This window comes from Miniopterus natalensis, chromosome 12 (genome assembly GCF_054644295.1).
Source record: "Miniopterus natalensis isolate mMinNat1 chromosome 12, mMinNat1.hap1, whole genome shotgun sequence".
Taxonomy (NCBI): domain Eukaryota; kingdom Metazoa; phylum Chordata; class Mammalia; order Chiroptera; family Miniopteridae; genus Miniopterus; species Miniopterus natalensis.
The window spans coordinates 20,242,985-20,268,154 of NC_142092.1; the positions used below are offsets into that span (position 1 = coordinate 20,242,985).

The following is a 25,170-nucleotide window of genomic DNA, read 5'->3' on the forward strand; positions in this document are numbered from 1 at the left end:
GACATGCTAGCTCCCACATAGACATAAAAAGGTTTTTCAACTGTCTTCATAGCTAATTTATAGGGCAGCGTGGCTGATCCAATTGATAATGCTGACGTGGAAAAAAGGCGATTAAAGGAACTGATTCAATGGCCAGATGTAGACAGCACCTCGGCTGCTCTATCCAGGAGCAAGTCCAGATAAAGAGAAATGCCCCAGCTCCGATCTGCTGCCACGAAGTGAAAAGTCTTTTGCCATCTCTGTGGCTGAGCGCACAATGGTTTATCCCCTCGGCTTTCTAGCTCCTTTGCTATTTCAGACCTTTCTGCATGGACAGCCAGGAAACCCACAATCAAAATCGTTGTGTGGTTAAGGTGCTGCAGCGGCTTCCCTAACATCTAGAACGTATTCGTTCTGGTTATTCTACTTCACCCCATTCTAATTATATTGTGACTTTCATTGCCTCTTTTCCCCCCAATGAATAACATACATAGCTTTAATGTTTACCCACCTCAGACCCCTTTTGGATAGAGAGAAAGGATAAGACATTAAAAAACGAAACTAAACTTTTGGGCTGCTGAGCTCTTTCATAGATTCAGGCTTAGTCATGGGCCTCAGTTACTCTTGACAGACATGTGCCTCCCCTGGTCCTTGGCAGACACGGAGGCGGCGGAGGCTTCCTGAGGGAACTTGAGGCAGACAGGGGTACAGGATGACTCAGGGTTGGGCTCGGCTGGCTTAGGGACATGCCTGCGCCAGGAGCTAAACTCTAGACTTGCAGACGCCTCAAGGGGAGAAGCAGGGAAGAGTGGACTGATTTTCTTAAGGAACAAAGAAAGAAGGCACAGTTACCGGAGACCACTCCTGTGCCAGCCATTTAGGGCAGTCAAAAATGTTGCAGGGCTGCACGATGGGCATCTTAGGGGTGTACATGCATTTCCACTCTTCCACTGAGGTGACATGCCCCTGGATGTCCTCCTCGACACAGGAAACTGCCCGGCTCTGGATGCCCCCCCCACACGAGGAGGAGCACGCGGTCCACGGGGTGGCCTCCCACCTACAGAAGCAAGGGGAGTTATCAGGGCAGACATGCACATCGCCGAACCTCAGTGACCTCTCCGAGCCAACCCCGTTCCCACGCCTATGGGGCCATCGGTTCTGAGAGGCTATGGGCCAGACAGCTAAAAGCCATCTGTCGCCTGAGATCTGATGAGAAAGAGAGAAGGAGCCAATGTTGGCAAAAGTGCCCTGTAAACCTTGAAGCTCCACACAACTGTACGAAATTACTGTTGGAGAGCTGTCCATGAAGATATCTGTGCTGTCTGTAACTTACTCAAAGGAGGGCTGTGCAGTCCTTCTGCTAGTTTTAATATACATGCTTTGTGTGTGTATTGTGTTTTATAAATATATATTCTGAATATATAATATTTTATTAAACCATTAAATATTTATGTCAAGACTGAAGTTGGTCAATCAGCTAACACTAATAGTTTGCATCGGGGCTGATGTTTTTTATTTTCAATGCAATACTTTATTACTTAGCTTCTGGACTCTTTTACACGAGAAGCTCATGGAAGGTCAAGGTAAACCACACTCCTTTTTTCCCTTGCTTCCATAGTCTTCAGCTTTGGGACTCCATGGATTCAGCACGATTCTGAAGTCCAAACTGTGCCATCATTACACTAAGGGGCAAGTGTGTTAATCCAGGCATTAGCTACTTGTTCCCTAGCGATGAGGGATACTAGCAGGTAGTGTTTCCCCAGTAAAGAACTCCCGGAACTATGAAGAACTTTGGTTTTGGTTGGAAGGTTAATGGCATTGGAATCTAGAAATACACTTAAGTAAGGGAGAAAATAACAATATTATCAATAACATTTAAGAGAATCCCATTGATTGTTTAGATCTCTACATAGCTTGGAAGCATTTGGGAGCAGATGCAGAGAGGCATCTTTGCCTGATTCTTTTCTCTCTGCCTATAGATTTAGAGAGTGTAGAATTTAAAAAAATAGAAACATTGGAACTGAGCTTGTCTTTCTTGCATATATTCTGCTTGTTAATGAGGATCACTGAGGAACTTTAAGATTTCTCTTAGAATTAGGAAGACATATCATTTTAATGAGAGTGACACAAAGCATCACCAAGTTGATCCACTTGGACAGTTACATTTAAAAATAATGCACAGGTGGCCCTGGCTGGTGTGGCTGAGTTGGTTGGAGCATCGTCCCGTGCACCAAAGGGACACAGGTTCAATTCCCGATCAGGGCACATTCCTAGGTTTTGGGCTTGAACTGGAGGCAGTCAATCAATGTTTTGCTCTCACATCGATGTTTTCTCTCTCTCTCTCTCCCTCTCCCTTCCTCTCTCTAAAAATCAGTTAAAAATTCTTTAAAAAATAAATTAAAAAATAAAAATATTGCACAGGTATATCGTGGAGACAGTAATTATTCTCTAAGTAGGATTTCATGTACAGTGTGATTCTGACTTCTCTTGTGCATGAGACTGTACAATGTGTGTTTCACAGTTAGAGAATTTTCCTCTACATTTTCTTTGTGCTGCTCAAATCTAGGCAACAACTATTATCTCCACTGCCAATAGCCTAAACTTGTTGCCAAATACAATATTTTCCTATGAATATTTCCCCAGGAGACTCAAAAGAAAATGTTATTATGGGGAAACTGAGGACCTCTGTTTAGCCCTTAGGAAATTTTATGACCCCTTCCAAGAGCACGAAGCAGCCCTGTAGAGTGTTTCTCTTCTAGAAGGTAAGACCAATTCTCATTTGTCTCCACAACTCTCTGGAGAGCTTCCCTCTGGAGGTGGAAAACAGGTCTGATTCAGACGGGAACTGGGCTGAATATATAAGTACACGTTCGCCTTGGATTTGACCTGACAGTGAAGGGGGAATATGTTTTTGAATGTACTTTAATCTCTTGGAACATTAACATGCCATAAAAGGAGCACATGTTTTAATTGGTACTTTAACATCCCTAAACTTGACCCTTCTAGAGAGAGTGATTAATTTCTGTCTCAACACTTGGGCCTGACTCAGAGCGTAATTTCATGAACAGTAATAAGGATCCTTTTTCCATGTCAGTGATCACAGAAAGACAAATGATGCTAATATTATTCTAAGAATTTGTAGTATGGCTACAGCATACAACTATATTTCTCTATGTGAAAAATTACCATATGAATCCTTGCATAACAATAGTGTTATGAGGAATCTCAAAACAAAACATGTCTGGGTGCTTTAAAGGACATATAATAAAAAAAGGTGAGAGAGGGCATCAGTTAGGATATCTTTATACAGGGACCAGGTACGTGCTTGGATAAAAAAAAAAAAAAAAGGCAAGCATGTCCAAGAATCTTTTCCTGGAAAAATAAGAAATGAGTTCGTATATCATATATTTTAACTCCTTTGGCTTTTAATTTTTAAACACACAGTGTGTTTAGTTTAAGAAATTTTCAAAATTAAGAATGATGTGAAAAAGTTGCATGTATTAATTATGAATTAAAGATAATTTATCAGATTACATTCTTATATATTCATAAGTGTTACAGTCAAAACTGAAAGAAAAAAATCTAAATATTCATTAATTGTGTTTTGTATCTATACTGTGGTCTTAAGCTCATTCAAATCATTTCAATAAGGCCTTCTGTTTTGATCAGCAGGTAGCTGCCATCTGAGAATCATTTTTGAGCCTCAGTTCTTCTTATGAAATGAAAACATATTTGTTGAAGTAGTGTCCATTTACTAAGATGTTATAAATAAAGCAGAATATCTAACTTTAGAATTAGTTCAGTAACAGAAGTGCAAGGAGTAAGAAATATAGTCCATTTACTAACTGTCCTTTCCCACTGTGATGCATGGACAGGCCAATGTGTGCACAGGACAGGTGCAAACGAACATTGAGGAGGCTCATCTCAATCTGTTACTGAGAATACTGGCTTCAGGCATTTGGCGGAAAGCCAGATAGAGAAGAAATCAAGTTTAACCTATGACAGGTATTAGTCATACCAGAAAAATATAAGCAAAAGAGATCCTAGATATTGAAGAAATTTAGGAGTGCCATTACAGGAAAAGCATAAACTTGATGTTGCTCCCCCTGACACCCAACTTTGCCTTTGTCTTAAAATATACAGACTTCACACAAGCAGATACATGTGTCTTATGGATACTTATTTTATAGATACAGATATTGAAATCAAATAAAGTTTTGGCTCAGTTAAATTAATCTTTTAATATTTTCATTCTATTATTTTTTCAAGAAGAAGAGTTTGCTATATAATTTGGTTCTGAAACAAACCAGCAAAATGATACATCAGTAGCATTCTAGCTATTTATCATCTTTATCAATATAGTCATAGGAAAGTGGGAAAGAGCTGACTGCTAAGTGGAAGGACTTAAAAACGAACAAACAAACAAATATATAGAGTATAAGGCCCTCCTCTACATGCCACCATTAGATTGGTGAAAACTGAGTTCCCTGTCAATCACTGAAAGTATTTAAGTGGAGACTGGATGACAGCTTGCACTGGTGTACACATATTATACAAATATCTCTATGTGTGTATACATGTGTGAATACATATGCACTACATAAGCATATATGCATATTTGTGTAAACATATGTCTATATATATGTATAGGTGTGATTTTGGGGGAAGGAAGGGGAAAATGAAGCATCATTGGGCAGCTGGACCAGAGGAGCTCAAATGCCTCTATTTGGATTCTAACTCATTAAGTATTTGGAGATTTTTCAATCAAACTTCACTTTATTTTATAGTTCAGAATAAAATTATTTTCTGGGCTTTGTTTAGTTTGAGACTGAGCAGACTACTGTGGATTATTTTCAACTACTGTGTTTTCAATCTGGTTCAAAACCTGGGTTATAAATACCTGACTCCCTGAAGTCCTACCAAGCCCAGAGAACGGAGCACAGGTCTCTCTGAGCACAGCGGCTCTTTCAGACCCAATCCTAGCTTCTGCTATCTGGGGAGCTGTTTCCAGTGTGGCTGACAATACACTCAGTAGCTAGCATATTTTTCAGCTTCTCCTGTTTTCTTATAAATACATTAATAAAGAGAACAAGTTTTTTTTAAAAAAAACTTTTATTATATGTACTAGTCTTAAAGAGTTACTGTACTTTAAAAAAGCAACAAGTGCATGGAATTTTAAAATGTTTTGGAAAAGAAAGTCCTCACGAATGTTCTGAACCATAAAGATATTAAAAACAACAACTGCCCTTTGTACTTAATTATGTCTTTGGAACAAAGGAGGACATCTAAAGCCCCTATTCAGAGTAGTAGCACATCTGGAGCTCCACATTTATGGTATCGAGATAATATTCAGGCAGTGTTTACTTAGCAGTTAGCAACAGGGCTTTAGTGAGTAGGGTCCTGCTGCAGAGGAAACACAGGGAAGGACAAAGAGAGTGAAAGAAAGACATAACATAAGCCCACCTACTGTATCTAGTCAGAGTGAATTACTGCGGCCACTCTGATTAACATGAGCCTAGCTTAAAGTGGTTTTTGAATGACAAGCTTCCAGTCTGAGCAGGCCAGTATTATTCCAGAGCCGAGCTCAGGATGGCTTGCGAAACATACTATCTACCATCTTATTTTTACAGAAAAACACAAAATCTCTATGCACATACGAAAGAAGCAGAAGACTGATTGACTAGTTCTAGCATCAGGATGATTGATTTACGTACCGAGGAAGGGGATGGTAGAGGTCATAAGGCATGATCTGCTTGTATCCGCCACTGTTAGGAACAATAATGCCAACCCTCTGAGTAGAAGGTACACACAATAAAATAAACACTAAATAATTACATTATACACATTTTTTTAGACAAATGCAAAACAACATTAATCAATTGTCTCTGAAAACAACACGAAAACAGTTCAATATCTTTATGCTAGCATATGGTTTAAGATGGGGCAAGTTCTTCGGAAGGGCACCGTTGTCTATAATTAGTTCTCTGATCCAAGCAGGAAACACCATTGGAAAGGGTGGTGGGAAGAAAACTTGGCACCTCATTATTAACTATGACACAATAAGCTTGTAAATGTTCTTTAATCCCCCAAATTATACATCCTATGAGGTCATTATTATCATCATTATTAATGTTACTTCCAGATGCTCACCAAGCAATTATAGTTACTATATCACTTTGGATGAAAGGGAAAGCTATCTATAAGAGTATGTACCTGGGGATTGACAATGCTATATAATGTGCTAAATAACCTAGCAAATACATTTCTTCTCTTGGCAGATCTAAGGATTTTAGTAATGTCTGGAAAGCAGCCACTTGGTTACTTTATAAAGGGAAGGGGAACTGGTGAATATAGCAGGCAACTATCAACAAAAGCAAGACGCCTACCAAAATAAAGGCAGGACAGTTAAAATGAGATACTAAAGTACAAAAGATCTTTTCTGTGGTATATAAAATGTGATACAGTGTTAACTGCTGTTATAGTGGTGGCTGTGATTGTCCGGACTGTTTTTAGTATACCTGTGTGATTTAGATACAGAGACTAAAGAAGGTGTAAGAAATGACATGATAGTCTGTATGGCTAATGGATTCACAAAAAATGATATTATAGGCTGTGTGGAAGGCCCCAGAGGCCTTCAGGACTCCAAGAAGCTACATTAACCTACCTCGCTGAATTCAACTAGAGCCTCCAATGGCAAGCCTTTCTTATCCCTAAGTCTCTTGGCTTGTGGAAAACTTATGACTCATGGGTCTTAGATAAAAAGGACAGTACAACCAACCCATCAAGAGCGGGAGACAGAGCTCAATACACAGACGTCACCCTGGGGCGGAGCCTGGTAGGACATGAGCAGCAGGCGCTTGCTTTGCAAATGACAAATGACAGGAAGTCCCTCTTTTGAATCCTGAGGGAACTCATGTATTCTATGTGTATTCCTGGATGGATGAGTATATATTTATATATCTATATTCAATATAAATGTTTATATCTATATTAAATAAATAAAGACTTTTTATCCCATCCTCTGATATGGAATGATATAGTTTTTTTTTCTTTAATATATGGCTTGCACACCTAAGCTTCTGGGTAGAAAAAGTGAACTAGTTATACTATGGATCAGAAAGATAAAAAAATAGCGCTAAATGGCAATCATGAGAAAATGGAGATCATAGGGAGCACAGAGGGGGTGATAAGAAGGGTAGTTCCTAAAGAAATCACTGAAAAGTAAAGGGATACATGAGAGAAATTAAATTTGAATGAAAATGGGAAAAAAAAGCTATGAAGATAGATTTCTGTTCCCAGGAAGGACAGCAATTGGGGCACTACTTTACTTATTTATCTTACATCACTAAAATTGCTATGTTTATTTGTATGAATAAAGTTTTTATACTCATTTGTATGATTCAGTTTTCATGGTGTATGTATGTGTATTACCCTTAAGTAACAGTGTTCATGAAACTGAATGTTGCCCTTTGAGGAAGCTCAAAGTCTCACAGCTATAACACAAGAATGGGATGAATATTATAATTAAGCTTTTCTCCCTGTTTTTCCAAGTTAGAGAAACTTCCTATTGTTTTCTGCCTTCAAATAGACAAGAAATCGGATGTGAAATGCTAATCCCGTCTTCTGTTAGAATCATGTGATATCTGTACAATAATTCTTATGTCTAATAATTAAGAAAATTTTCTTTCTAAAAGAACTGTAATTTAATGAAATGCAACCTTCCAAAGTTCTTCTAATAACTTGGAACATAATCTAATAGTAGTTAATTAGGAAATAAATTAAACTGTCTTTGCAGTTATATTTTAGTTAACCCTAGTATGCTGACATCAATTTCTAATAGCAGAAACGCATATCGTTGCCTTCTCTCCTGAAAAAATTTATAGCTGTAATTTGTCATCTTCAGTATTAGAATGAACTGTTGCAGGTCTTTGCCAACTGATTTATCAGCTGATGATATTTAAAATGAAGGCAGTAATGTTGAAGGAGACAGGCTAGAAATGAAAAAAAAAAAGGAAATAAAAGGGGGAATGTATAGAATTCAAGAGGTTAGGCTTTGCTTTCAACTGATTTAGAAATTACGTTTTCGTTTAAACAAGGAGCTTTAAACCTGGATTCAGCTAAACCATGGCTATATTTGTCTTTCTGTGGCATGGGTCACAGTGAAGACTCATAAAATGACTCTATGGCACCTGTAAAAACAGAAGGATATCCAAACAATGGTGCTCTGTCTGGTCCTGCTCATGCATAGTCGCGTGCACGGGCTCTGCTCTCTCCTGGGGTTGGTGCCATGGCCCCGGCCTTTCACCACATTGTCACGGAGGGCCGGCAATGGTGCCCAACTTCACTTTCTACTTCTCGCCTTTAGGACGCTGACTTTTATCTTTGGCAACGTGTACATATTGCAGAATGATGAAAAGGGGTGTCACGTAGGGACTTTAAGGAGTCCCTCCCATGTTTCGGTCTTGATTTGCGTGTGTGTACACGAGTGTGTATTCTTACAGGTGTCTGAAGAAGGCAGAGGTGATTTAAAAAGCAATCACAGCCCAGCCGGGCGTGGCTCAGCGGTTGAGCCCCGGCCTAGGATCCAGGCGATCGGGGTTCGATTCCCGGTCAGGGCACATGCCCGGGTTGCGGGCTCCATCCCCAGTCGGGGGCGTGCAGGAGGCAGCCGATCAATGGCTCTCTCATCATTGATGTTTCTATATCTCTCTCTCCCTCTCCTTTCCTCTCTCTGAGATCAATAAAGATATATTAAAAAAAAAAAAGCAGTCACAAAGGGAAGACACGAGAAACGGATGGTGTGGGGGTGAAACTACTCATCCTGCATCGCCTTCACTATTCCGGCCCCACGTGCGCCTCCTGCGCGGAGGAGGGGACTGATTCCGTCCACCGTCCCCATCGGCAGGTTGTGTGGGAAGGAGAGGTGACAATGAGGACATGGGCGTCTGGGCTCCCGGGGGATAAGTGGAAGAAAGACATCACACCAGGTCCTCTCGAAGCACATGCCTTGCAGAACTGTCCAACGACAGGGGGGTCTTCAGGCTTCTGATAGGCTCACATAATGAAAAATTAGGTGGTCTATAAACCTGAAGCCTTTTGAACCATTGTTAAAGACATGGAAAGTGTTCAAATGTAATGTCAGTTAAAAATTCAACATAAAATAGAATGTACAATGTGATCCACAATCCTAAGGAAATTCATGTGTTTCTATATCACCTATATAATAATCATTTTCATAAAGTCTATATATATGTATGTGTGTGGGTCTGTGAGTACATATGTGTGTGCATATATATCATACATATGTGTGCACAGATATATTGGTAAAAGACCAAAAATAATTGTTAGCTCCTGGTGTTTACACTATTGGTGTTTTTTGCTTGCTTTCTTTTGTTTCTCTGTTTTCCAATTTTTCTATAATGTGCACTCACAGGAATTAGAACACTCAAGTCTGAGAAAGTACAAGACAGAGACACTTAGAAATATAATATAAAATATAAGTGAGCCCATCACCTCAGATTTCATGTGTTGCTCAAAGATTATTGAGTCTTTGTCTTGAAATCATCGCAGAAGCCACTTTAGAACAATATCCCCGACTTTAAAAACCAAGCCAGGTGCAGGCCCATGCTCCTCAGCTGTGGAATTTACAGGCAGTGATAAATCTCTCCAAGAAAAAGCCCAATGTAACTAACTCTACGGATGTATAACTTGCGGGGTTCTTTTTATAATGGAAATGAACCATAAGGAGGCCCGTTCCTGGTTTCGACTGTCCCTCTCGGTGGCTCTCTCAGGACGCCCCTCCTCTCCTCTGGGCTGCGGAGTCTCATGTCTGCCTTCCTGACAGCTGGATGTTCTCTAGGTGTGTCAAGCTCAGAGTCCGGACAACTCATTCCCTTCCCCTGCAAACTGCTGCTTCCCCCGTGATCATTCTTGCTGTTCAGAGCACTGCCACCCTCCCAGGCACCCCAGCTAATTCTGTGGGCTATCTTTGCTTTCTCCCTTCCCTGCAGGCACTCGGTCCTTCCAGCTGCAGTGTCTGCCAAGTACCACTCCTCGAGACATGCGCTTGGGCCCTGCTGCAGCAGTGTCCTAGCAGGTCTCTGCCATAGCAACCGATACCTTACTGCCCAACGCCAAAGTCTTCAGGGGCTCCATATGCCCATGAAGTTTCTTGGTCAAGTGCTACCTCTTCGAAAGCCTGTCCTTATTTGCCCTCTCAACACCTAGCCAGAAATTCTCCCTTCCCCTTCCAAATGCCCATAGCACTAACTCCTCTCATCACTTTTAACTATGTACTAACTCCCAGCTATGCGTAAGTTTTCTTTAAACACTAAGAAACAGAATCCATATTGATTCTTCACCGTATCTCTTAACACATTGCTCTGCACAGAGGCAATTAGTAAATATTCGTTCAATAAAATCATGCCATTAGCGTGCAGATGCAAAGCAAAGCAGGACAACCACCAACCAGAATTAAAGCAAACAAAAACAAGGTTAAGGAAACTCCCCAACTGCCACTCACTGTGCACATCTCAGTCCCCCTCCTTGCCTTTCGCTAGCCCTGCGGCTGTGGGAGGGAGGGGAGTCTAGCAGTTTGGGAAGGCTGCTCTGGCAGGCAGAGGCCACTGGGTGATCTGAGGCAGAGAAAGGGCAGATTAATGGCACCTGTGCTTCTAGCCTGCTTGGCTTAACTCTGCATCTCTTCCATTGGCTATCTCCCAGGAGGAGCCACGACAGCTTTTAAAAATTGCCTCTTCCCTTTCTGTCTCATGTGCCTTTCAGATACCATGCTTTTTTCTAACTGTACAACTCAACTCCAGCAGGGCAGTCTTGGGGTTCAGACTCTAACTGAGTCTCCTTTGCCATGGTACCAAGCATAGAACTTGGCACAGGTTAGGTACACAATAAAAAAAATGAATGAAATTGTGGGTGGTGGAAGTTCTGGCACAGAGAGAATAATTCATCTTCTCTTGACAACTCTAGGCCAATAGAAACCAATCTCTTCCCAAGCAACAGTTTAGAAAGGGGCAAGAGAGAAGTAATAAAAAGTTGGAAGAGACACAAGCATTTGTTTTCTCATGAGTGGCCGAGCACAAAGAATTACGGCATACTGAGGAAAAGGACCTCCTGAGGAGCTGGGAGATGGAAGGACAATTCTCCTCTCTGCCCCTTTCTTGCTGTGTGACCTTGAGAGTATGACTTATGCATCAGGACTTATGCTTTGGTCTTCTGCAAAATCCAAGTGTTGGGTGAAATCAGGAGTTTTTAAGATGAAATAAGAATGAGTGCCTGGAAACCTATCTCCTTGAGCTCTATCTTATCTGACCCCTTCCTAGTGGCTGCTGAGGGCAGAACTTGGAGCTCCATGGACCACAGATTGAAAACCACTAAAGTAGGTGACCATCTAAAAACCTTTCCTACTCTAACATTTGGTGACTTGATGGAACATAGTACGTTTTCCTATTATTTAAAGAGCCAAATTGGGATCAGCAAATGAGAAAATATTTTGTAAATAAGTCACAATTTTTTTAAACTATAGTATCTATTAAGCAACATTCATTTATCTTTTGGAACCAGACCAAAAATCTCTGCTTCATTGTCTAGGATTTGAAAACATTTTTAAGGCACATATTTATTTTTTGCTATAAAACCAAGTCTTGGAGAGTTTTTGATCATTCGACCCAAAATATTAAAATGTCCTCACATCTGTATTTCTGTAGTTAAAGATGCCTGATATTAATGAATGTACTTTCTGAACTGCTTTTAAATAAGTGGGACTAACGTGCCCTTGGGATTTGGTCATTGTTTGGTTTGAGTGAACATCAGTGTTTACACTTATATGAAAGGGGCTTGCTTCACCTGGGTGTGTGGTCAGTTCAAAGACCCAGGGCACCCAGTGTGCAGTGATAGAATTGGCAGTTCTGTGCTGGCAGTGGAGGTCTGTGTTGGGCTTAAACCAGATCTCACAGGTTGCTGAAGGCATCATGAAAAACAAGGGTTCCTGCGGCACGTGATGGCACGAATGCTGTACCAGGGATCAAGTTACCCGAGTTCATGTAGCACCAGAGATATTCTGGAATTGGAAGCACTAGGATCCATGACCCAGCTCTCTTTTTTCCACCATAACTTGGAGCAGGTCATTTAACCTCTTTGGGTTTCAGTTTTTTTCGCCTGTAAACACAGATGATGATCTCTGTCCTGCTAACCTCCTAGGGATTATGGAACTGAACTGAGATAATAAATGTGAAAGCCCTTTACAAGCTTCAACTAGAAGTAACATTGGAAAAGTCATTTTACAAGTCTGACTCTAATTTAAAAAATAATAGTTGACTTTTGTTGAGTGCTTGGCACCTTGCTAAAGCTTTATATGCATTATCTGATTTAATTCTCATAGCTATTCTCTGACTCATTTTATAGATGGCAAAGCTCAGGCTTAGAGAAGTTAAGTAAAAGAGTTACTTAGCGAGTAAAGTCAAACTGACAGATTGAAGTTAAAAATCTCAATGAGAAGGATGATAGTGCCTGTTGTATTAACTCACAAGTTCAGTAAAATAATTGCACAATTAATTAAAATAACAAGTGATTATTATTATTAGTGATGAGCTGGCTTGGTGGAAGAGCTGAATTGCCCCAATAACCGAGTTACAGCTGTTTGTCTGATAACACGGTATGTCCATAAACTTGGGAAGGATATGACCATGCACTCTAAAAAGCACCAGAACTGCTTTGTTTATTGCATCATAAATAATGCATGAAAGTGGAAATGAGGTTTTGTGGTGGTCTTTCTAACTGCTTATTCATTAGCTGCTCAAAGCAGTATATTTAAGTGAGGTTGATCCAAAGGAAGTTGTTACTTTTCTAAACCACTACCTATTGTAGTGGTTTACTAAAAGGAAAACACTGTATTACACTTTAATCGACAACTGTTTTCTAGTTCTTATTTTGAGTTCCCTATTTTGGAGACAAACATGGCATAATCCCATGTGAATTAAATGATAGTGTCTCCCGGCGGTTCAGGGGGGCTTGTTAGACAACTGCACACTGGGATTTCAGGAGATGCTAATTATCTTAATATCTCATGGTCCTTATATTTTAAAAATCTGACAAATGTGATTTACTTTCATGAAGATATTGCCTAGGGACTTGTGTCTCTTGTAAAAATAGGAACTACAGGACTACCTTTTTAGGTAGTTAATTCTAGAGTTTTATCTTTTCCCTTCATGGAGGAGAAAGCTGATTACTAGAGTTTAAGAGTCTCTGAGGTAACATTAACATTATCATAATCGTGATCTTAGTCATAATAGCTGCAGCAACTAACATTTACTGAGTGCTTATCATGTGTCAGGCACTCTGCTAAGCCCTTCAAATGGACTGTGCCATTTATTCCTCATGACAGCTCTATGAGGTAAAACTGTTATTATCTTTGCTTTATAGGATGAAAAACTCAGGCTTAGTGTGAAGAAGTAATTTGCCAAAGGCTACTCAACTGGTAAGTGCAGAGCCAGGATCCCAAGACAGGCTGCTGTTCTCCAAAGGTCCCCTCTGACCCACCAGGCTGCGTCGCCACTGGACTAGTCACCTAGTTAGCGTGACCAGCTTTTTAGCAGCCCACTACACATCCTGCCTCTCACAATTCAGATTATTTATTTAAAGTTGCCTTAGGATTCAATTCTGAGATTTTGTTCCCAATTGGTCCCTGGCCAGGATGACTTATACAATTTTCTGTCAAATTAAATGGAGCTGGACAAAAAAAACCCCACTGGAACTCCCATACAAGTTTGGGCATTTGCTTAGGACTGTTGCTCCGAGTTCCTTGAGGACAGGGGGGACCTGGGGGCAGTTTCAGCTAGAAACACATTTGTTTGCTAATGATTTTGACCATGATAAGTGTGATGAGTGAGTACTTTTTTTCACTAATCCAACCCTTGCCAATTTAAGCCCCCTTCAAAAAGAATCTGAAAAGATGGTTTTCTGATCTTCTCACGAACAATGTCTTGCACAATTACCCGCAGACAGCCTTAACAATCTTAACCAGTCTCATAGAATGAGTCATGTAAGGCCAAATGTAGCCTATTTTACATTTAAAGCCACTCTGAAAATATAAGGTGCTCATTAGCTGACCTAAAACTAGGCCTCTTTAGTTGTTGATGAGGCACAGGAATAGATTTTGAGACATTCTGACCACATAATGGACTTTACCCTTCACCCAAGAGGCAAGGATGACACAAACCATTGCACAAACCAGCAGGCACCGCGTTAAAAGAAAATCCCTCCAGGGTAAGACAGAGCTATGACTGTAGCATGGCAAGACAGGAGAGAATTTCACATCTGATTAGATTTCAAGTGTCTTAGCTACACGGGAGAGGGTTTCTATTACAGTATTTAATTAATGAAGCAGAAAACAAGCTGAGCATGCAGTGGGTCCCTGACATACAGGAGGGGCTTGCCCCTGGACTGGGCGTGCCCACGTTGGCGCTACAGCAGAACACACACCACACTCTGTGCATAGAGCACATGATGGGATCAGTGATGTCAGAGCTCTGCGTCACCAGTGAAAAACATTCTTAATTTTAGCTAAAAGCCAATAAAGTTTTAACTTCACTTTCTCTTTCCTCCCATTTTAACCATTAAGTTTTGGTTTCCTTTTTGAGACCACTTTTGGCTAGGGAACAAAGTATTTTATCACTTCATAAAAATGATTGCATAAATGACACCAGCAAAGGGCAACAAAGCTCTCCTGGGGTGGAACTACTGGCCGCCAGGGAGGCTCACTTCTTAGTCTTGTAGTTCGTGTAAGGGACTCACATTCCTGTCTCAGCAAAGTGTCAAGTCACTACAAGTCACGGACATTCAAGCTTGCTTTAGAATAGTGGAAACCAGGAACGCTAGGTCACTGAATTCCAAGTGTCTATTGTATACAGTATGATTTCATCTGTGTTAAGAGACATAGACAAGATTAAAAAGTATAGCAAAAGCATTAGCAGTAGTTATCTGTGAGCACTGGAGATTATTAGTGAGTTTCGTTGTTTCCATAATGGCTTTCTAACTTATCAACATTTCTAATTTAACATTAAGAATCAAAAGAAAGCCATAAATACATAAAAATTATTTTGAAAAGAATCGACTAGATGCCAATGATCCTTCAGCCCCAAGAACCACTTCAGGGGTGGGGAATGTCCAGCCTGTGGTCCGTAGACAGCCTGCAAAATCATTTGGGCCGGCCCTGCCAAGGCCTCACCAAAGAGAAGCAGTTCCAGCCATCACATTAGGGGAAGAGTTAATTAAATGTTTGATCAAATACAGCAGGCTAAGTTTTAAGTTGATAATTCTGTATGGCCTGAAAATGACGTTATAAATATATAAATGGCCCTTGGCAAAAAAAACGTTCCCCACCCCTGCTGACTAGATGACCCAATCCACAACCATGGAAGCCCGTGGATGTTATTGGTGAGTGAAATGACTAAGTGATGTAGTTCATTAGTTCAAATATGTAACATTTGCTTATTTTAAAGCAAATTAATGATAACAATAAGGCTATTTGGAAAACAGAAAAATTGGATATCAAGGATTATAGTTAATGGTTGTCACAGCCAGTTTGTTTCGGTTTAGACATGGAGTAATGAAAAATTCTCATTATCACAGAGAAGCAGTTGCTAATGGTAAAAATTTTTATAGCTCACCTTGTAAATCTTGCAAAACTTAATTTTTCAATTAAACTGACATAATTGAAGAAATGAATGATGAGGGCTGAAGTATTTACTTTGGTAGTATAACATTTTTTACAATTGTTACAACAATTTTTATAACTTAGTTCAAATAAGTTAAAATTAGTTTGACATGTTTGAATATGGTTTGCGAGTTATTGTTTAGATAGTTCAAAATATAGAATATGAAATTTAACAAAGCAACTTTGTCGAATAACAAGTTCTGCAGGCAGTTTGAAAATCACTGATTTAATGCAACAAATAATCTTCTTACCCCCATTTTGTGAGGGAGAAAACTGAGGTCCAGAGGGTAAAGTAATAAACCTAGGATTACAAACTTAATTATTCAGTGCCCTTTTTATTGTCCAAGGTCTTTCCAATATTGACAGTGCATAAATGTGGCTCTCTGAATGGAATTTGTTCTCAAATAATATACAATAGGCCAAAAATTCTAGTCTAATACAGGTAAAGTGAACAAATATCTTATTGGCTAGATAAAATAAACTTATTTTGAAATTCAACAATATATGGCTTTATCTGCACTAAGATTGTCTGTTTTCCGTTTTGGAGGCTTCTAATTTTGGACACAAAGGCATTGGTTTAATATCACTATGTCACTCTTGATTTTATGATTATACCGTTAAGTTTGCAGTTAGAAAACATTTCCTTGAGGGCCTGATTCTCTATGTCTGATGAGAGGGCAGACCTATGTTATAGTCTATTTATCTTTTCTCAGACCATCATTTCTTATTTTCTCTTTGAATTCAGAAAGGTTGCTTTGATCCCAGGCATGCAAATGAGTTCAATGAGTTTCACAGCAATCCTGAAGGGTCTCAGCCTTTGCGAGTAGCATATCTACATTTCCTAAAGCAGGTTCCTCTTAAACCTCTCCTACTGCTAAGTATTAATTTTGACAGCTTTGTTTAATTACTTCTGAAATAAAATAGCAGCTTCCTGACATGTGCCTCTAACTTACTTTTTATTTCTCCTTTCCTTTGTTAGATAGCCACCTGTCCCAACATTTATCCATGTGCTGTATGAAATGTTTTAAAATAACACAGGATGCAGAAAAAGCAGGCGTTTCACAGGCAAACTTCTCTCAATGTAGAATGGCCTTTTGCTTTTGGATAACAAGAAATAGGCCACAAATATGATTCCAACAGAGAAGATAGGTACAAATCAGAAGCCAGAAAAAATTGCATATATTTTTTCTGATTATATATAAACATTTTCTTAAGATGGTTAATGTAATGTTTTTGTTTTATAACTGTTTTCCCAGTGGGGAAAAGCTTTATGCAGTTGTGGAATGAATCCCTCATTTCTCCTAGAAAGACACACACATGTTTTAATGGAAGCATGTAAAAGATTTTCAAAGTCTCTCTGTGGCTGAATTGGGTTAATTATGCTTTTCACACACCGGTCTTTCTGGTATAGATATGAATAAAGATGTATAATCAGTAGAATAACTTTAAAATAGGCTTGAGTTATATTAGGTATAATTATCTTGGCTAATAATATTTCATACCTTAATATTTCCAAAATAAAGACGTCCAAGCAAAATTCTGACACTTCATTCAAATTTTATACCTTATACAATTTTTAATACATAACCTTCTGGTGTAATACAAAGCTAAATTAAGCTTTACTGGATTATATAATTATGAAATATCTATGATTTCTGTTTCTTGCATGAAAACTTGTCATTCTGAGTTTACTTTTATGAGCTAGGTATACGAAATAGGCAATTTCACATCACATGTGGAATTTAGAATTCATGACTAAGGCAGAAAAAGTACAAGTAAACTTTAAAAAGTTAACAGCAGACAGCAAAAACTAAAATTGCACTGCCTACAATTCAAAGATAGAATGATTTTCCCCGACATTGCTCATGTAGTATTTTAAGTATGCAGTTTTGTTTTACGCACATATATTTGGTAAACTATTCTCTTAAAAAATAACAATGAGGTGTTTCTTAGAAATCGAAGGAGCTTGGGAAAGAAGTTCCTGCCTTTTGGTCTTCATGATTAGTTTTGTAAGAGAGTTTTCTTATATCTTCTCTCATATATTGGGGATGAGTAAGCTAATAAAGAGATTTAACAAGAAGTGTTGCAACTATAAAGGCAAATATTACAGCTATGATAAGATTCTTGAATTGCAGTTCTATGACTCCTCCACCTGTGATATTTTATCTGTCAGTCTGATTCTTGATCCTGCAAATAACTGAGGGCCAATTATGGTTTCCAAAAAGCAAACAATGATATGTGAAAGCATCAAGTATCTCTCTAAAGCTCCTAATTAAAAATACCCTAAAAAATTTTACTATTGGAAATAAGTCCTGCTTTCTCTTTAGCAAGGGCTGAGTTTGTTCAAATATAGAACTGTTCTAACACTGATTTAGATTCCAGTTAATCAGTATGGAAAAATGGGTCAGCTGTGACCTCGAATGGGTCTGCTGCGATCATGTCATGGATTAGGTGACAGACTGAAATGGAAAGAATCCTGAGAACATTGTGCCATCACATTTATTAGGTCCATTGGCCTGGACATTGTTAGGGAGAGAAACTAGTAACCGAATGAAAAAAGTCAGACGAGAAAGCCTTTGAGAGTACTCCACTTGTAGCTTTATGGATGGAGAATCTAGACCCTGGGATGGCATCAGGTAGCCACAAGAACAAGGGGCACGGGTACTAATAGCACATGGTTAGGAATGGATACTGGACGGCAACATTTATTTGCTTTTAATTAAAACATTTTAACTTAAGAAGCTTATTTGAAACTTTATTTCTGTTTACAGGAGATGAACTGGTAAATTTGACTGACCTGGCTGGACAAGGGTCCAAGTTGCACTCCTGAAGTTTGGGCTTGGGTTTGATGTTCTCTGGGTAATAGTGACAGTATTGATCAGCAACCACGCGGCTGCTCCGAAGATCGTAACACTCAGCCGATGTCAGCTGGTAACCTGCAGCAGCAAACCATACATGCGAGTTTTAAGGCACATGTCAATATAATGTATTTCTTTATGCTCTTTGGTCATCTCACATTAAGGAAATTCTTCCCCAATGCACCAGTCATGTCTAGGACTAAAGACAGATAAGTGGAAGGCTCATTAACTTTTGCAGGCCTCAAATACTGTGTTTTTCCATTCAAATTTTAATAGTTAAATCATACCACAGGGCTTGAACTACATAAGGGCATAACTAGTTTTATAAGGCTCTCTCATAAGAACTATTCTTATTAATCTGTTTTGCATAATCTAAAAGTCTAATACAGATTCCGTATCCCAAAGAGATCATCAGTATTTATTTACCAACCATCCCACATAATGATGCAAAATTGGCTCCGTTGTATCTGGGGCACCAGATAGAAAAACTCCCAAATAAATAAATAAATAAATAAATAAATAAATAAATAAATAAACCCCAATACCACTCCCCTTGTCAATGGGGGACAATGGAATATAGCACAGGATCAGCTGTCTGACACTATTTTTGCCTAATTTCAGCCTGGATGGGTTGACCTGAATAAATGGATGATTAAAGCCTTAATAGTAGCCATCATGAATCCCACGGTTTCCTGCAGAGAGAAAAAACACGCAAAACAACAAACCTCCTACTGTGTAATTTTTATTTCTCCCTAAATCCTTTGTCATTTCTCTTTAAGTTTCTAACCAATCTTTCTTAGGTTCCACATATAAATTTCCACTTCTAGAGAATCCTCTTGAAAATAAAATAGTGTTGCAGAGTACTACTTAATTCTATTTATAATGTGTTTTACCTTTTTTTACCTGCCTCTTTCTTGCTCTGAATTTCTGGTGGGTGCTGATGTGCACGTAGATTCTTGGGGTGAAAAATAAATGTATATAGAGAATTCTTTTTAATTAAACTTTATGCATCATTCTAACCCTAACTAACTCCAAAATATATTCTTTCTGGCAGGTGGTTGAATATTATTGTTGCTAAATATGTGTTAGAAAGGCAGATTTAGGGTACTTAAAAGTCCTGCAAAAAATTTTAGGAAATCAGATGGAGGTTTATAAACCAGATTTCCTGGCTTGAGGCTGTTTTCTCAGACCACCCACAAAAATGAATTGTTCGTTAAAGACCTAAAAAAAGACCTTTTAACAACTTTGCTGTAAAGATGAAAAGAACGAAAAGTTAATGGTTAAGAACACATGTTTCATTTAATTTTTTGTTTTATAAGAAAATCAAAGAGAAAAATGATATTTTATAGAAGTAAATATATTTTTAGTTTTCAATTACATTATATTCAAAAGCCAATAAGTTTATGACAAGCTAATCATTTTATAATTTTCCAAAAAATAATTTCTACTCCAGTACAGAATTTATCATATAGTAAAATGTGGGCACAAGGACTAAGTAAATTATAAACCTGAGATTATGATTCTTAAAAATCATAATTTTTCAGCATAAAATGTTGCTGTGAAGCTATTCTAGGGTATATGAAATGAAAATTTAGAACAAAAGTTAAATAAATGACCAAAACAGTCAGATAATTGTGTTTTCGAAAATTTCTCAAGGTATTTGGAATAGTAATCCCTTACACTTAGCAAAGTAGTCAACCAGTTGAATCTGGAAGCAGAAACATAAAAGGGAATTTAGAGATCATTTCTAAGTAATTTTAAAACTGTGGTCTATGAAGGCTGGTTTCCATACCCCTATCTTCACTCTGAGCAGTATGTATTCCTTTTATCTGGGTTTCCAAGTAAGATTTTCTTTTTGAAGAAAGGGTATGATAGCTCAAAAAATTTGAAAACCATTGGTGGCTCCACTTCTTCACTTAGATGTAAAGAAAATAGGCCGAAAGGGCTGGGATATATACGAATCGAACATTAATAGCCTCATTATATAGCGAACCATTGTCAAGGTCACTGAAACTACACCCCACCAGCAGCTGTATGTGAAACTGGCAAAGTGGGCATATTATTGAATTGCTGCTTCTCTCAAAATATGGTTTTCATTTAAAAAGAAAAAAATTATTTCCTTCTTTGAAACCATTTCCTATGTTAGTCATTAATAGTGAATCAAAACGATATATTCCCATGAAACATCAACACAATTAGCAGCTATTTTTTAAACCAAGTAATTTTCTATTCAGGGCATACAGAGAAACTGGAAACACTCTTTTATTGAAATGCTTAAGATGTTGAGAGAATAGTTATTTACTAATCAAGCTAAAAGCACTTGAGTATTTTTTATTAATTGCTTTCAAGCTAAAAATCTAACATTGCTCTACAGAACTTCAGGCTCAGTCGTTTGTTCACATTATGTAGACGTAGATAACACAGCCAAAGATGAATTATGTATGTTCTTAACTTTTTTACAAAAATTAATGGTAGTCATTTGTCTTCATTGTGAGGTACCATCCTTCTTTTCTCTTGTCAAAATAATCTAGTGATACCCATGTGGATTAGTTACTTAAAACCAGCCAATTAATAGGCTTCCATGAAGCTGGGGCCAGAATGTATTCGATGTGCTCATTTTTAAAGGAATATACCTACAATTCTATATCCATTAAATTACCAAAGCTTAAGAAGTGATAACCCACAGATACTGGCTCAGTTGGAAATGAAACTAAAATATTCTGGAAAGAATTTTGGTAATATATGCCAATGGCCAAAAAAATTCTGAAACTGACTATTGAGAATTTATTTCAAGGAAATAATTTCAAAAGAGAAAAATACTCAGGTATCAAGTTATTCATTACATTATAATAGAGAATTTTAAATGAACTAAATGCTCTTCTATAGGGATATGGCTAAATAAATGATGAAATAATTCAAAGAAATTATTATGTAACCTTTATAATTATGAAGAGCAGAAAATGGGATGGATAAACATTTTCCAGTAGCACAAAATGCTGCCCATATTACAGATGTGATGGAGCAGAGGCAGAAATTCATTTGGTGACTTTTCAAAAGAGATGTGTTTTTATGAATAAATAAGGCAAGTGGCATTCCTTCTACTGCAGTGATGATTGGGTGGAGCAGAAAAATAACTGAGCCAATGTCTGAAGTACATGTGATTTTTTTTCTTGGTAATAAACTACTTTCTTTAATTAAATTAATCTTTGATTCTTTTTGAACACATCATGCTATATAGTAAGCCACACAATTACTTTTCACTTGGTTCCTGAATAAATAATTTCACTTCAATCAGATGAGTAGTTTATTCTCACATGAACAGAATCACCTCTAAACCATGGAGCTGCCAAGCTCTGACATTTCTTGCCCGGGCCTTCCATGGGGTCAAGGAAAGGAGTCAAGACTATTTCCTCCAGTGGGACTCCACAGACAGAAACTATTTATAGAGCATCTAGACTGAGGTATGTGCCTTACAGGAGTGCTTCAGGACTTGGCCCCATTCAGAAGAAAAGATCTGGTCCCACAGCACTAAATTCCTTCTATGCTGACATGATTCTACTCTTGTAACAGTCAAGTCTTCCCTCCTAGACACCAACGGTTCCCAGGCTAAGTGAACTGAACAACATCGTTACCTCCTCCACAGGTTGCTGAGCAAGGAAAGAAATCCGTCTCCCTCCATCGGTGGATGATCGGCTGATAGAAGGTGAACTGGACTGTGCTGTTAGCAGGCCCCGAATTGCGGATCTGTAGGAGACAACAGCAAAGCAGAGGAACTAGTGGGACAGGCAGGTGCTTTCCGGGCCCCTTGCAACTTTGAACAAGAAAGTGTGGTGGTGCTGCTGGTCTTGGGCTGTGCGGAGGATGCTTTGGAGAGAAGGGGCACTAGCCGTATCGCCCACCTTGCCATTTAACCAGCGAATGCTCCTCGCATACACTGTCGCTCTCATCACCTTCCCAGGGCTGCTGTGATTCCAGCAGGCATCCGAAGCCACTCAGTCCCTCGCCCTCTTTAATTTCCAACCTCTCTGGTATCACAGGTAAAATTATGTGGATATTTAAATGAAACATCAGAAACAGACAATTTGTTCTAAGAAAAATTTAAATGTCATATGCTGCAAAAAACAAGATATGGTCTTTGGTTAAAAAAAAAAAGAGTTAAAGAACTAAGTAGCTCTTCCTACTCAGACATACCTGGGGTTTCCTGACAACTTGGTGATTTATATATTTTAATGTGCAAGGTTACCAACTGGAAGCTTGCTAAAATGCAAATTCCTGGGCTCGAGCCCAGGGATCCAGGCGATTCGAATGTAAATAGTCCAGTAACCAAACTTTGAAAAACACAATGTACAGCATGAAAGCAAATGTATCAAGCTATGGAAATGACAACTCCTTTGTTTTTTAAAAGAGAAGATGTAAAGCAATAATTCTTGAATGGTTCTTAAAAGTACACGGTTGAGAGAACATACTCAAACTGAAAGAAGAAAAACGTACCAATAGGAACGGTGCCTTGATTTCATGAAGACAGAATGACATGTGATCCAACACTTAGACAGCTGGGCAAGGGCAAAGCTTGGACTTTATTACGCTAAAGGAAGTGCCATGGACAACTGAGAGGACCACCTCTTACTCCAACTCGGTTACAGGAATGAGAAGTGTCATCAGCTGAATCACGTGGCCAAAGTCTTTGTTAATGTTTTCAAGCCTTACCACTGTCCCAACCGCCTTGTATCTCAGATACATGCATAGGTTCAGCCTTCAGATTTTAAAAAAGATGGTCTTAGTTTTCTGCTACTGAATTTAACAGCTGCATCATACACCTAAGATGCACAGGATAACAGGAACACCGAAGAAACAGGGAATGGGTCCTGACCCCTAGACTGGGGTTTGGAGTTTTGATGAGAATATGGAAATAGTCCTCAGAAAATCTGGAAGATTTGGGAGGGAGGAAGAAGAAAGAGAGAAAAGCTATAAAGTATCTCATGTTATGCTGGGATTCTAACCCATGGTGCATCCAGGTCTTTCCAAATTAGAACAAATGGTGATACAGTTCCCTACTTTAAAGCAAAAACAGCTGAAGTAATACAATGTCTTTCACAAAAGGGGAGCATGGCCTACAGATTAATATTTTCAGTCTACTGTGTCAAATACAGGATATCTAATTGCTTGCTTAGGGATGTAGTATTAATCACATTCTTTGGAAAAGCTTTTTTTAAAGCTCACAAAAGCCTATAGCTCTCTTGGGATTTGTGGTTCTCATGCTGGAAAGCCATTAGAAGAAGGCTCTCATTTGAACACGAGCTCCATGAAAAGTCAAAGGGCCAGAAAATCAAATCTGTTTAGATCATGAGAGATGAATTGTTCTGCAGGGGTCCCTTTTGGGATGGTAGAAATTAAACTAAGTCCTAGGAAAGTGGTGGGGAAGGGAATCAAAATTAGCAGGATGTAACATCAGAGAACTTGGAGGAACCTTGTTCTAGAATATCTGTACTTCTCTGGGCTTATATTTTGGTCTGGTTAAAGAAGCAAAGAGATGTAGCAGGTCTTTTTTTCAGCTCCTGGAAGTTACCAATAAAAGTATCTCAAGCTCTAAGAGGAAGGAATGAATGACTGGAAGATCTGGTGTCTAAAGAGAGGGTTACTAAACACCATGTTGAAGGGGAAAAAGGCAGCTTAGAAAGAATATTGTTCTTAATGAATTCAATGAAAGTGGTATATAATGACAATAAATGCTGAGACTGTATGTCCAGACTTGAAAAAAGACTGATAACTGGATGAATCAACTAGGATGCAGGGGACAGCAGGAACACTGAAGAAACGGAATAGTTCTTCACCCCTAGATTAGTATTCTGGTCACACTGATAACATTCCTGCTTCTCCCTTCTCTGCCACTGAGTACCTACAACTCGCACAGCAATCAGCACTAAATACATTCCTACCCTGTGCCAGATACATTTTATTTATGTTAAATCTTATCTTAAAACTACTCCTGAATTATCTTCCACATCTGCATTACAATGAAAGAAGTGAGGCTCAGAGAGGTTGAGTGTCTTGGTCAAGGCTACACAGCTAGGGAAAAACAGAGCTGGGGTCTGAGCACAGGCCTGCCTGGCTCTAAAGCTGCCATTCTTTCACCGCACCAAGCAACCTTTGTTAGCGTTGTGAAGATACAGGCATTTATCTTTAGCAGTATCTTTGTACCTCTCTTCTCAGTATCTTCTTAATTTTTCATTTGAAAGTAGAAAAAAATGTTTCAAATAAAAAAAAGAGGCTAACCTGATGTCTAACTTTGCTCACCTAATTGCTGCTTACAGAGATGAGCCGCTGTGTTCCTTTTTTAAAATTTTTTAAATTTTTATTAATTCTGGGCTGCTGGGATCCTTATCATTAGCTCTGAAGGGTCCAAATCCCCACATCCTTAAAGATCAGGTCTTAGTGTGCAAACTTCAGTTTGACACATTAGAATTGTGTTTAAGGGAGCTAAATACATCTGGCATATGTAATTTTGACCTCCTTAAGTTAATAAGCAAAAAGAATGTGAACTAAGCTTTTCTTCCTATAATTACAATGATTCAGTGTTTCTAATTCGATTTAATGACTTCTCACACT

The 25,170-nt window shown here is 38.7% G+C and overlaps 1 protein-coding gene across 2 annotated transcripts in view; it reads right to left on the reverse strand.

The window, feature by feature from the left end:
- The window catches only part of ADAMTSL1 (ADAMTS like 1), an 821,320-nt gene that overhangs the window by 195,256 nt on the left and 600,894 nt on the right, over positions 1-25,170 (reverse strand). For both annotated transcript variants that reach the window (XM_087822640.1, XM_087822641.1), the window contains 4 exons: positions 22,197-22,308; positions 18,504-18,642; positions 5,694-5,744; positions 832-1,036 (listed from right to left, as the gene is read on the reverse strand). In XM_087822640.1, coding sequence (XP_087678766.1) covers positions 832-1,036; positions 5,694-5,744; positions 18,504-18,642; positions 22,197-22,308 — 507 coding nt within the window. The remainder of the gene's footprint in view (positions 1-831; positions 1,037-5,693; positions 5,745-18,503; positions 18,643-22,196; positions 22,309-25,170) is intronic.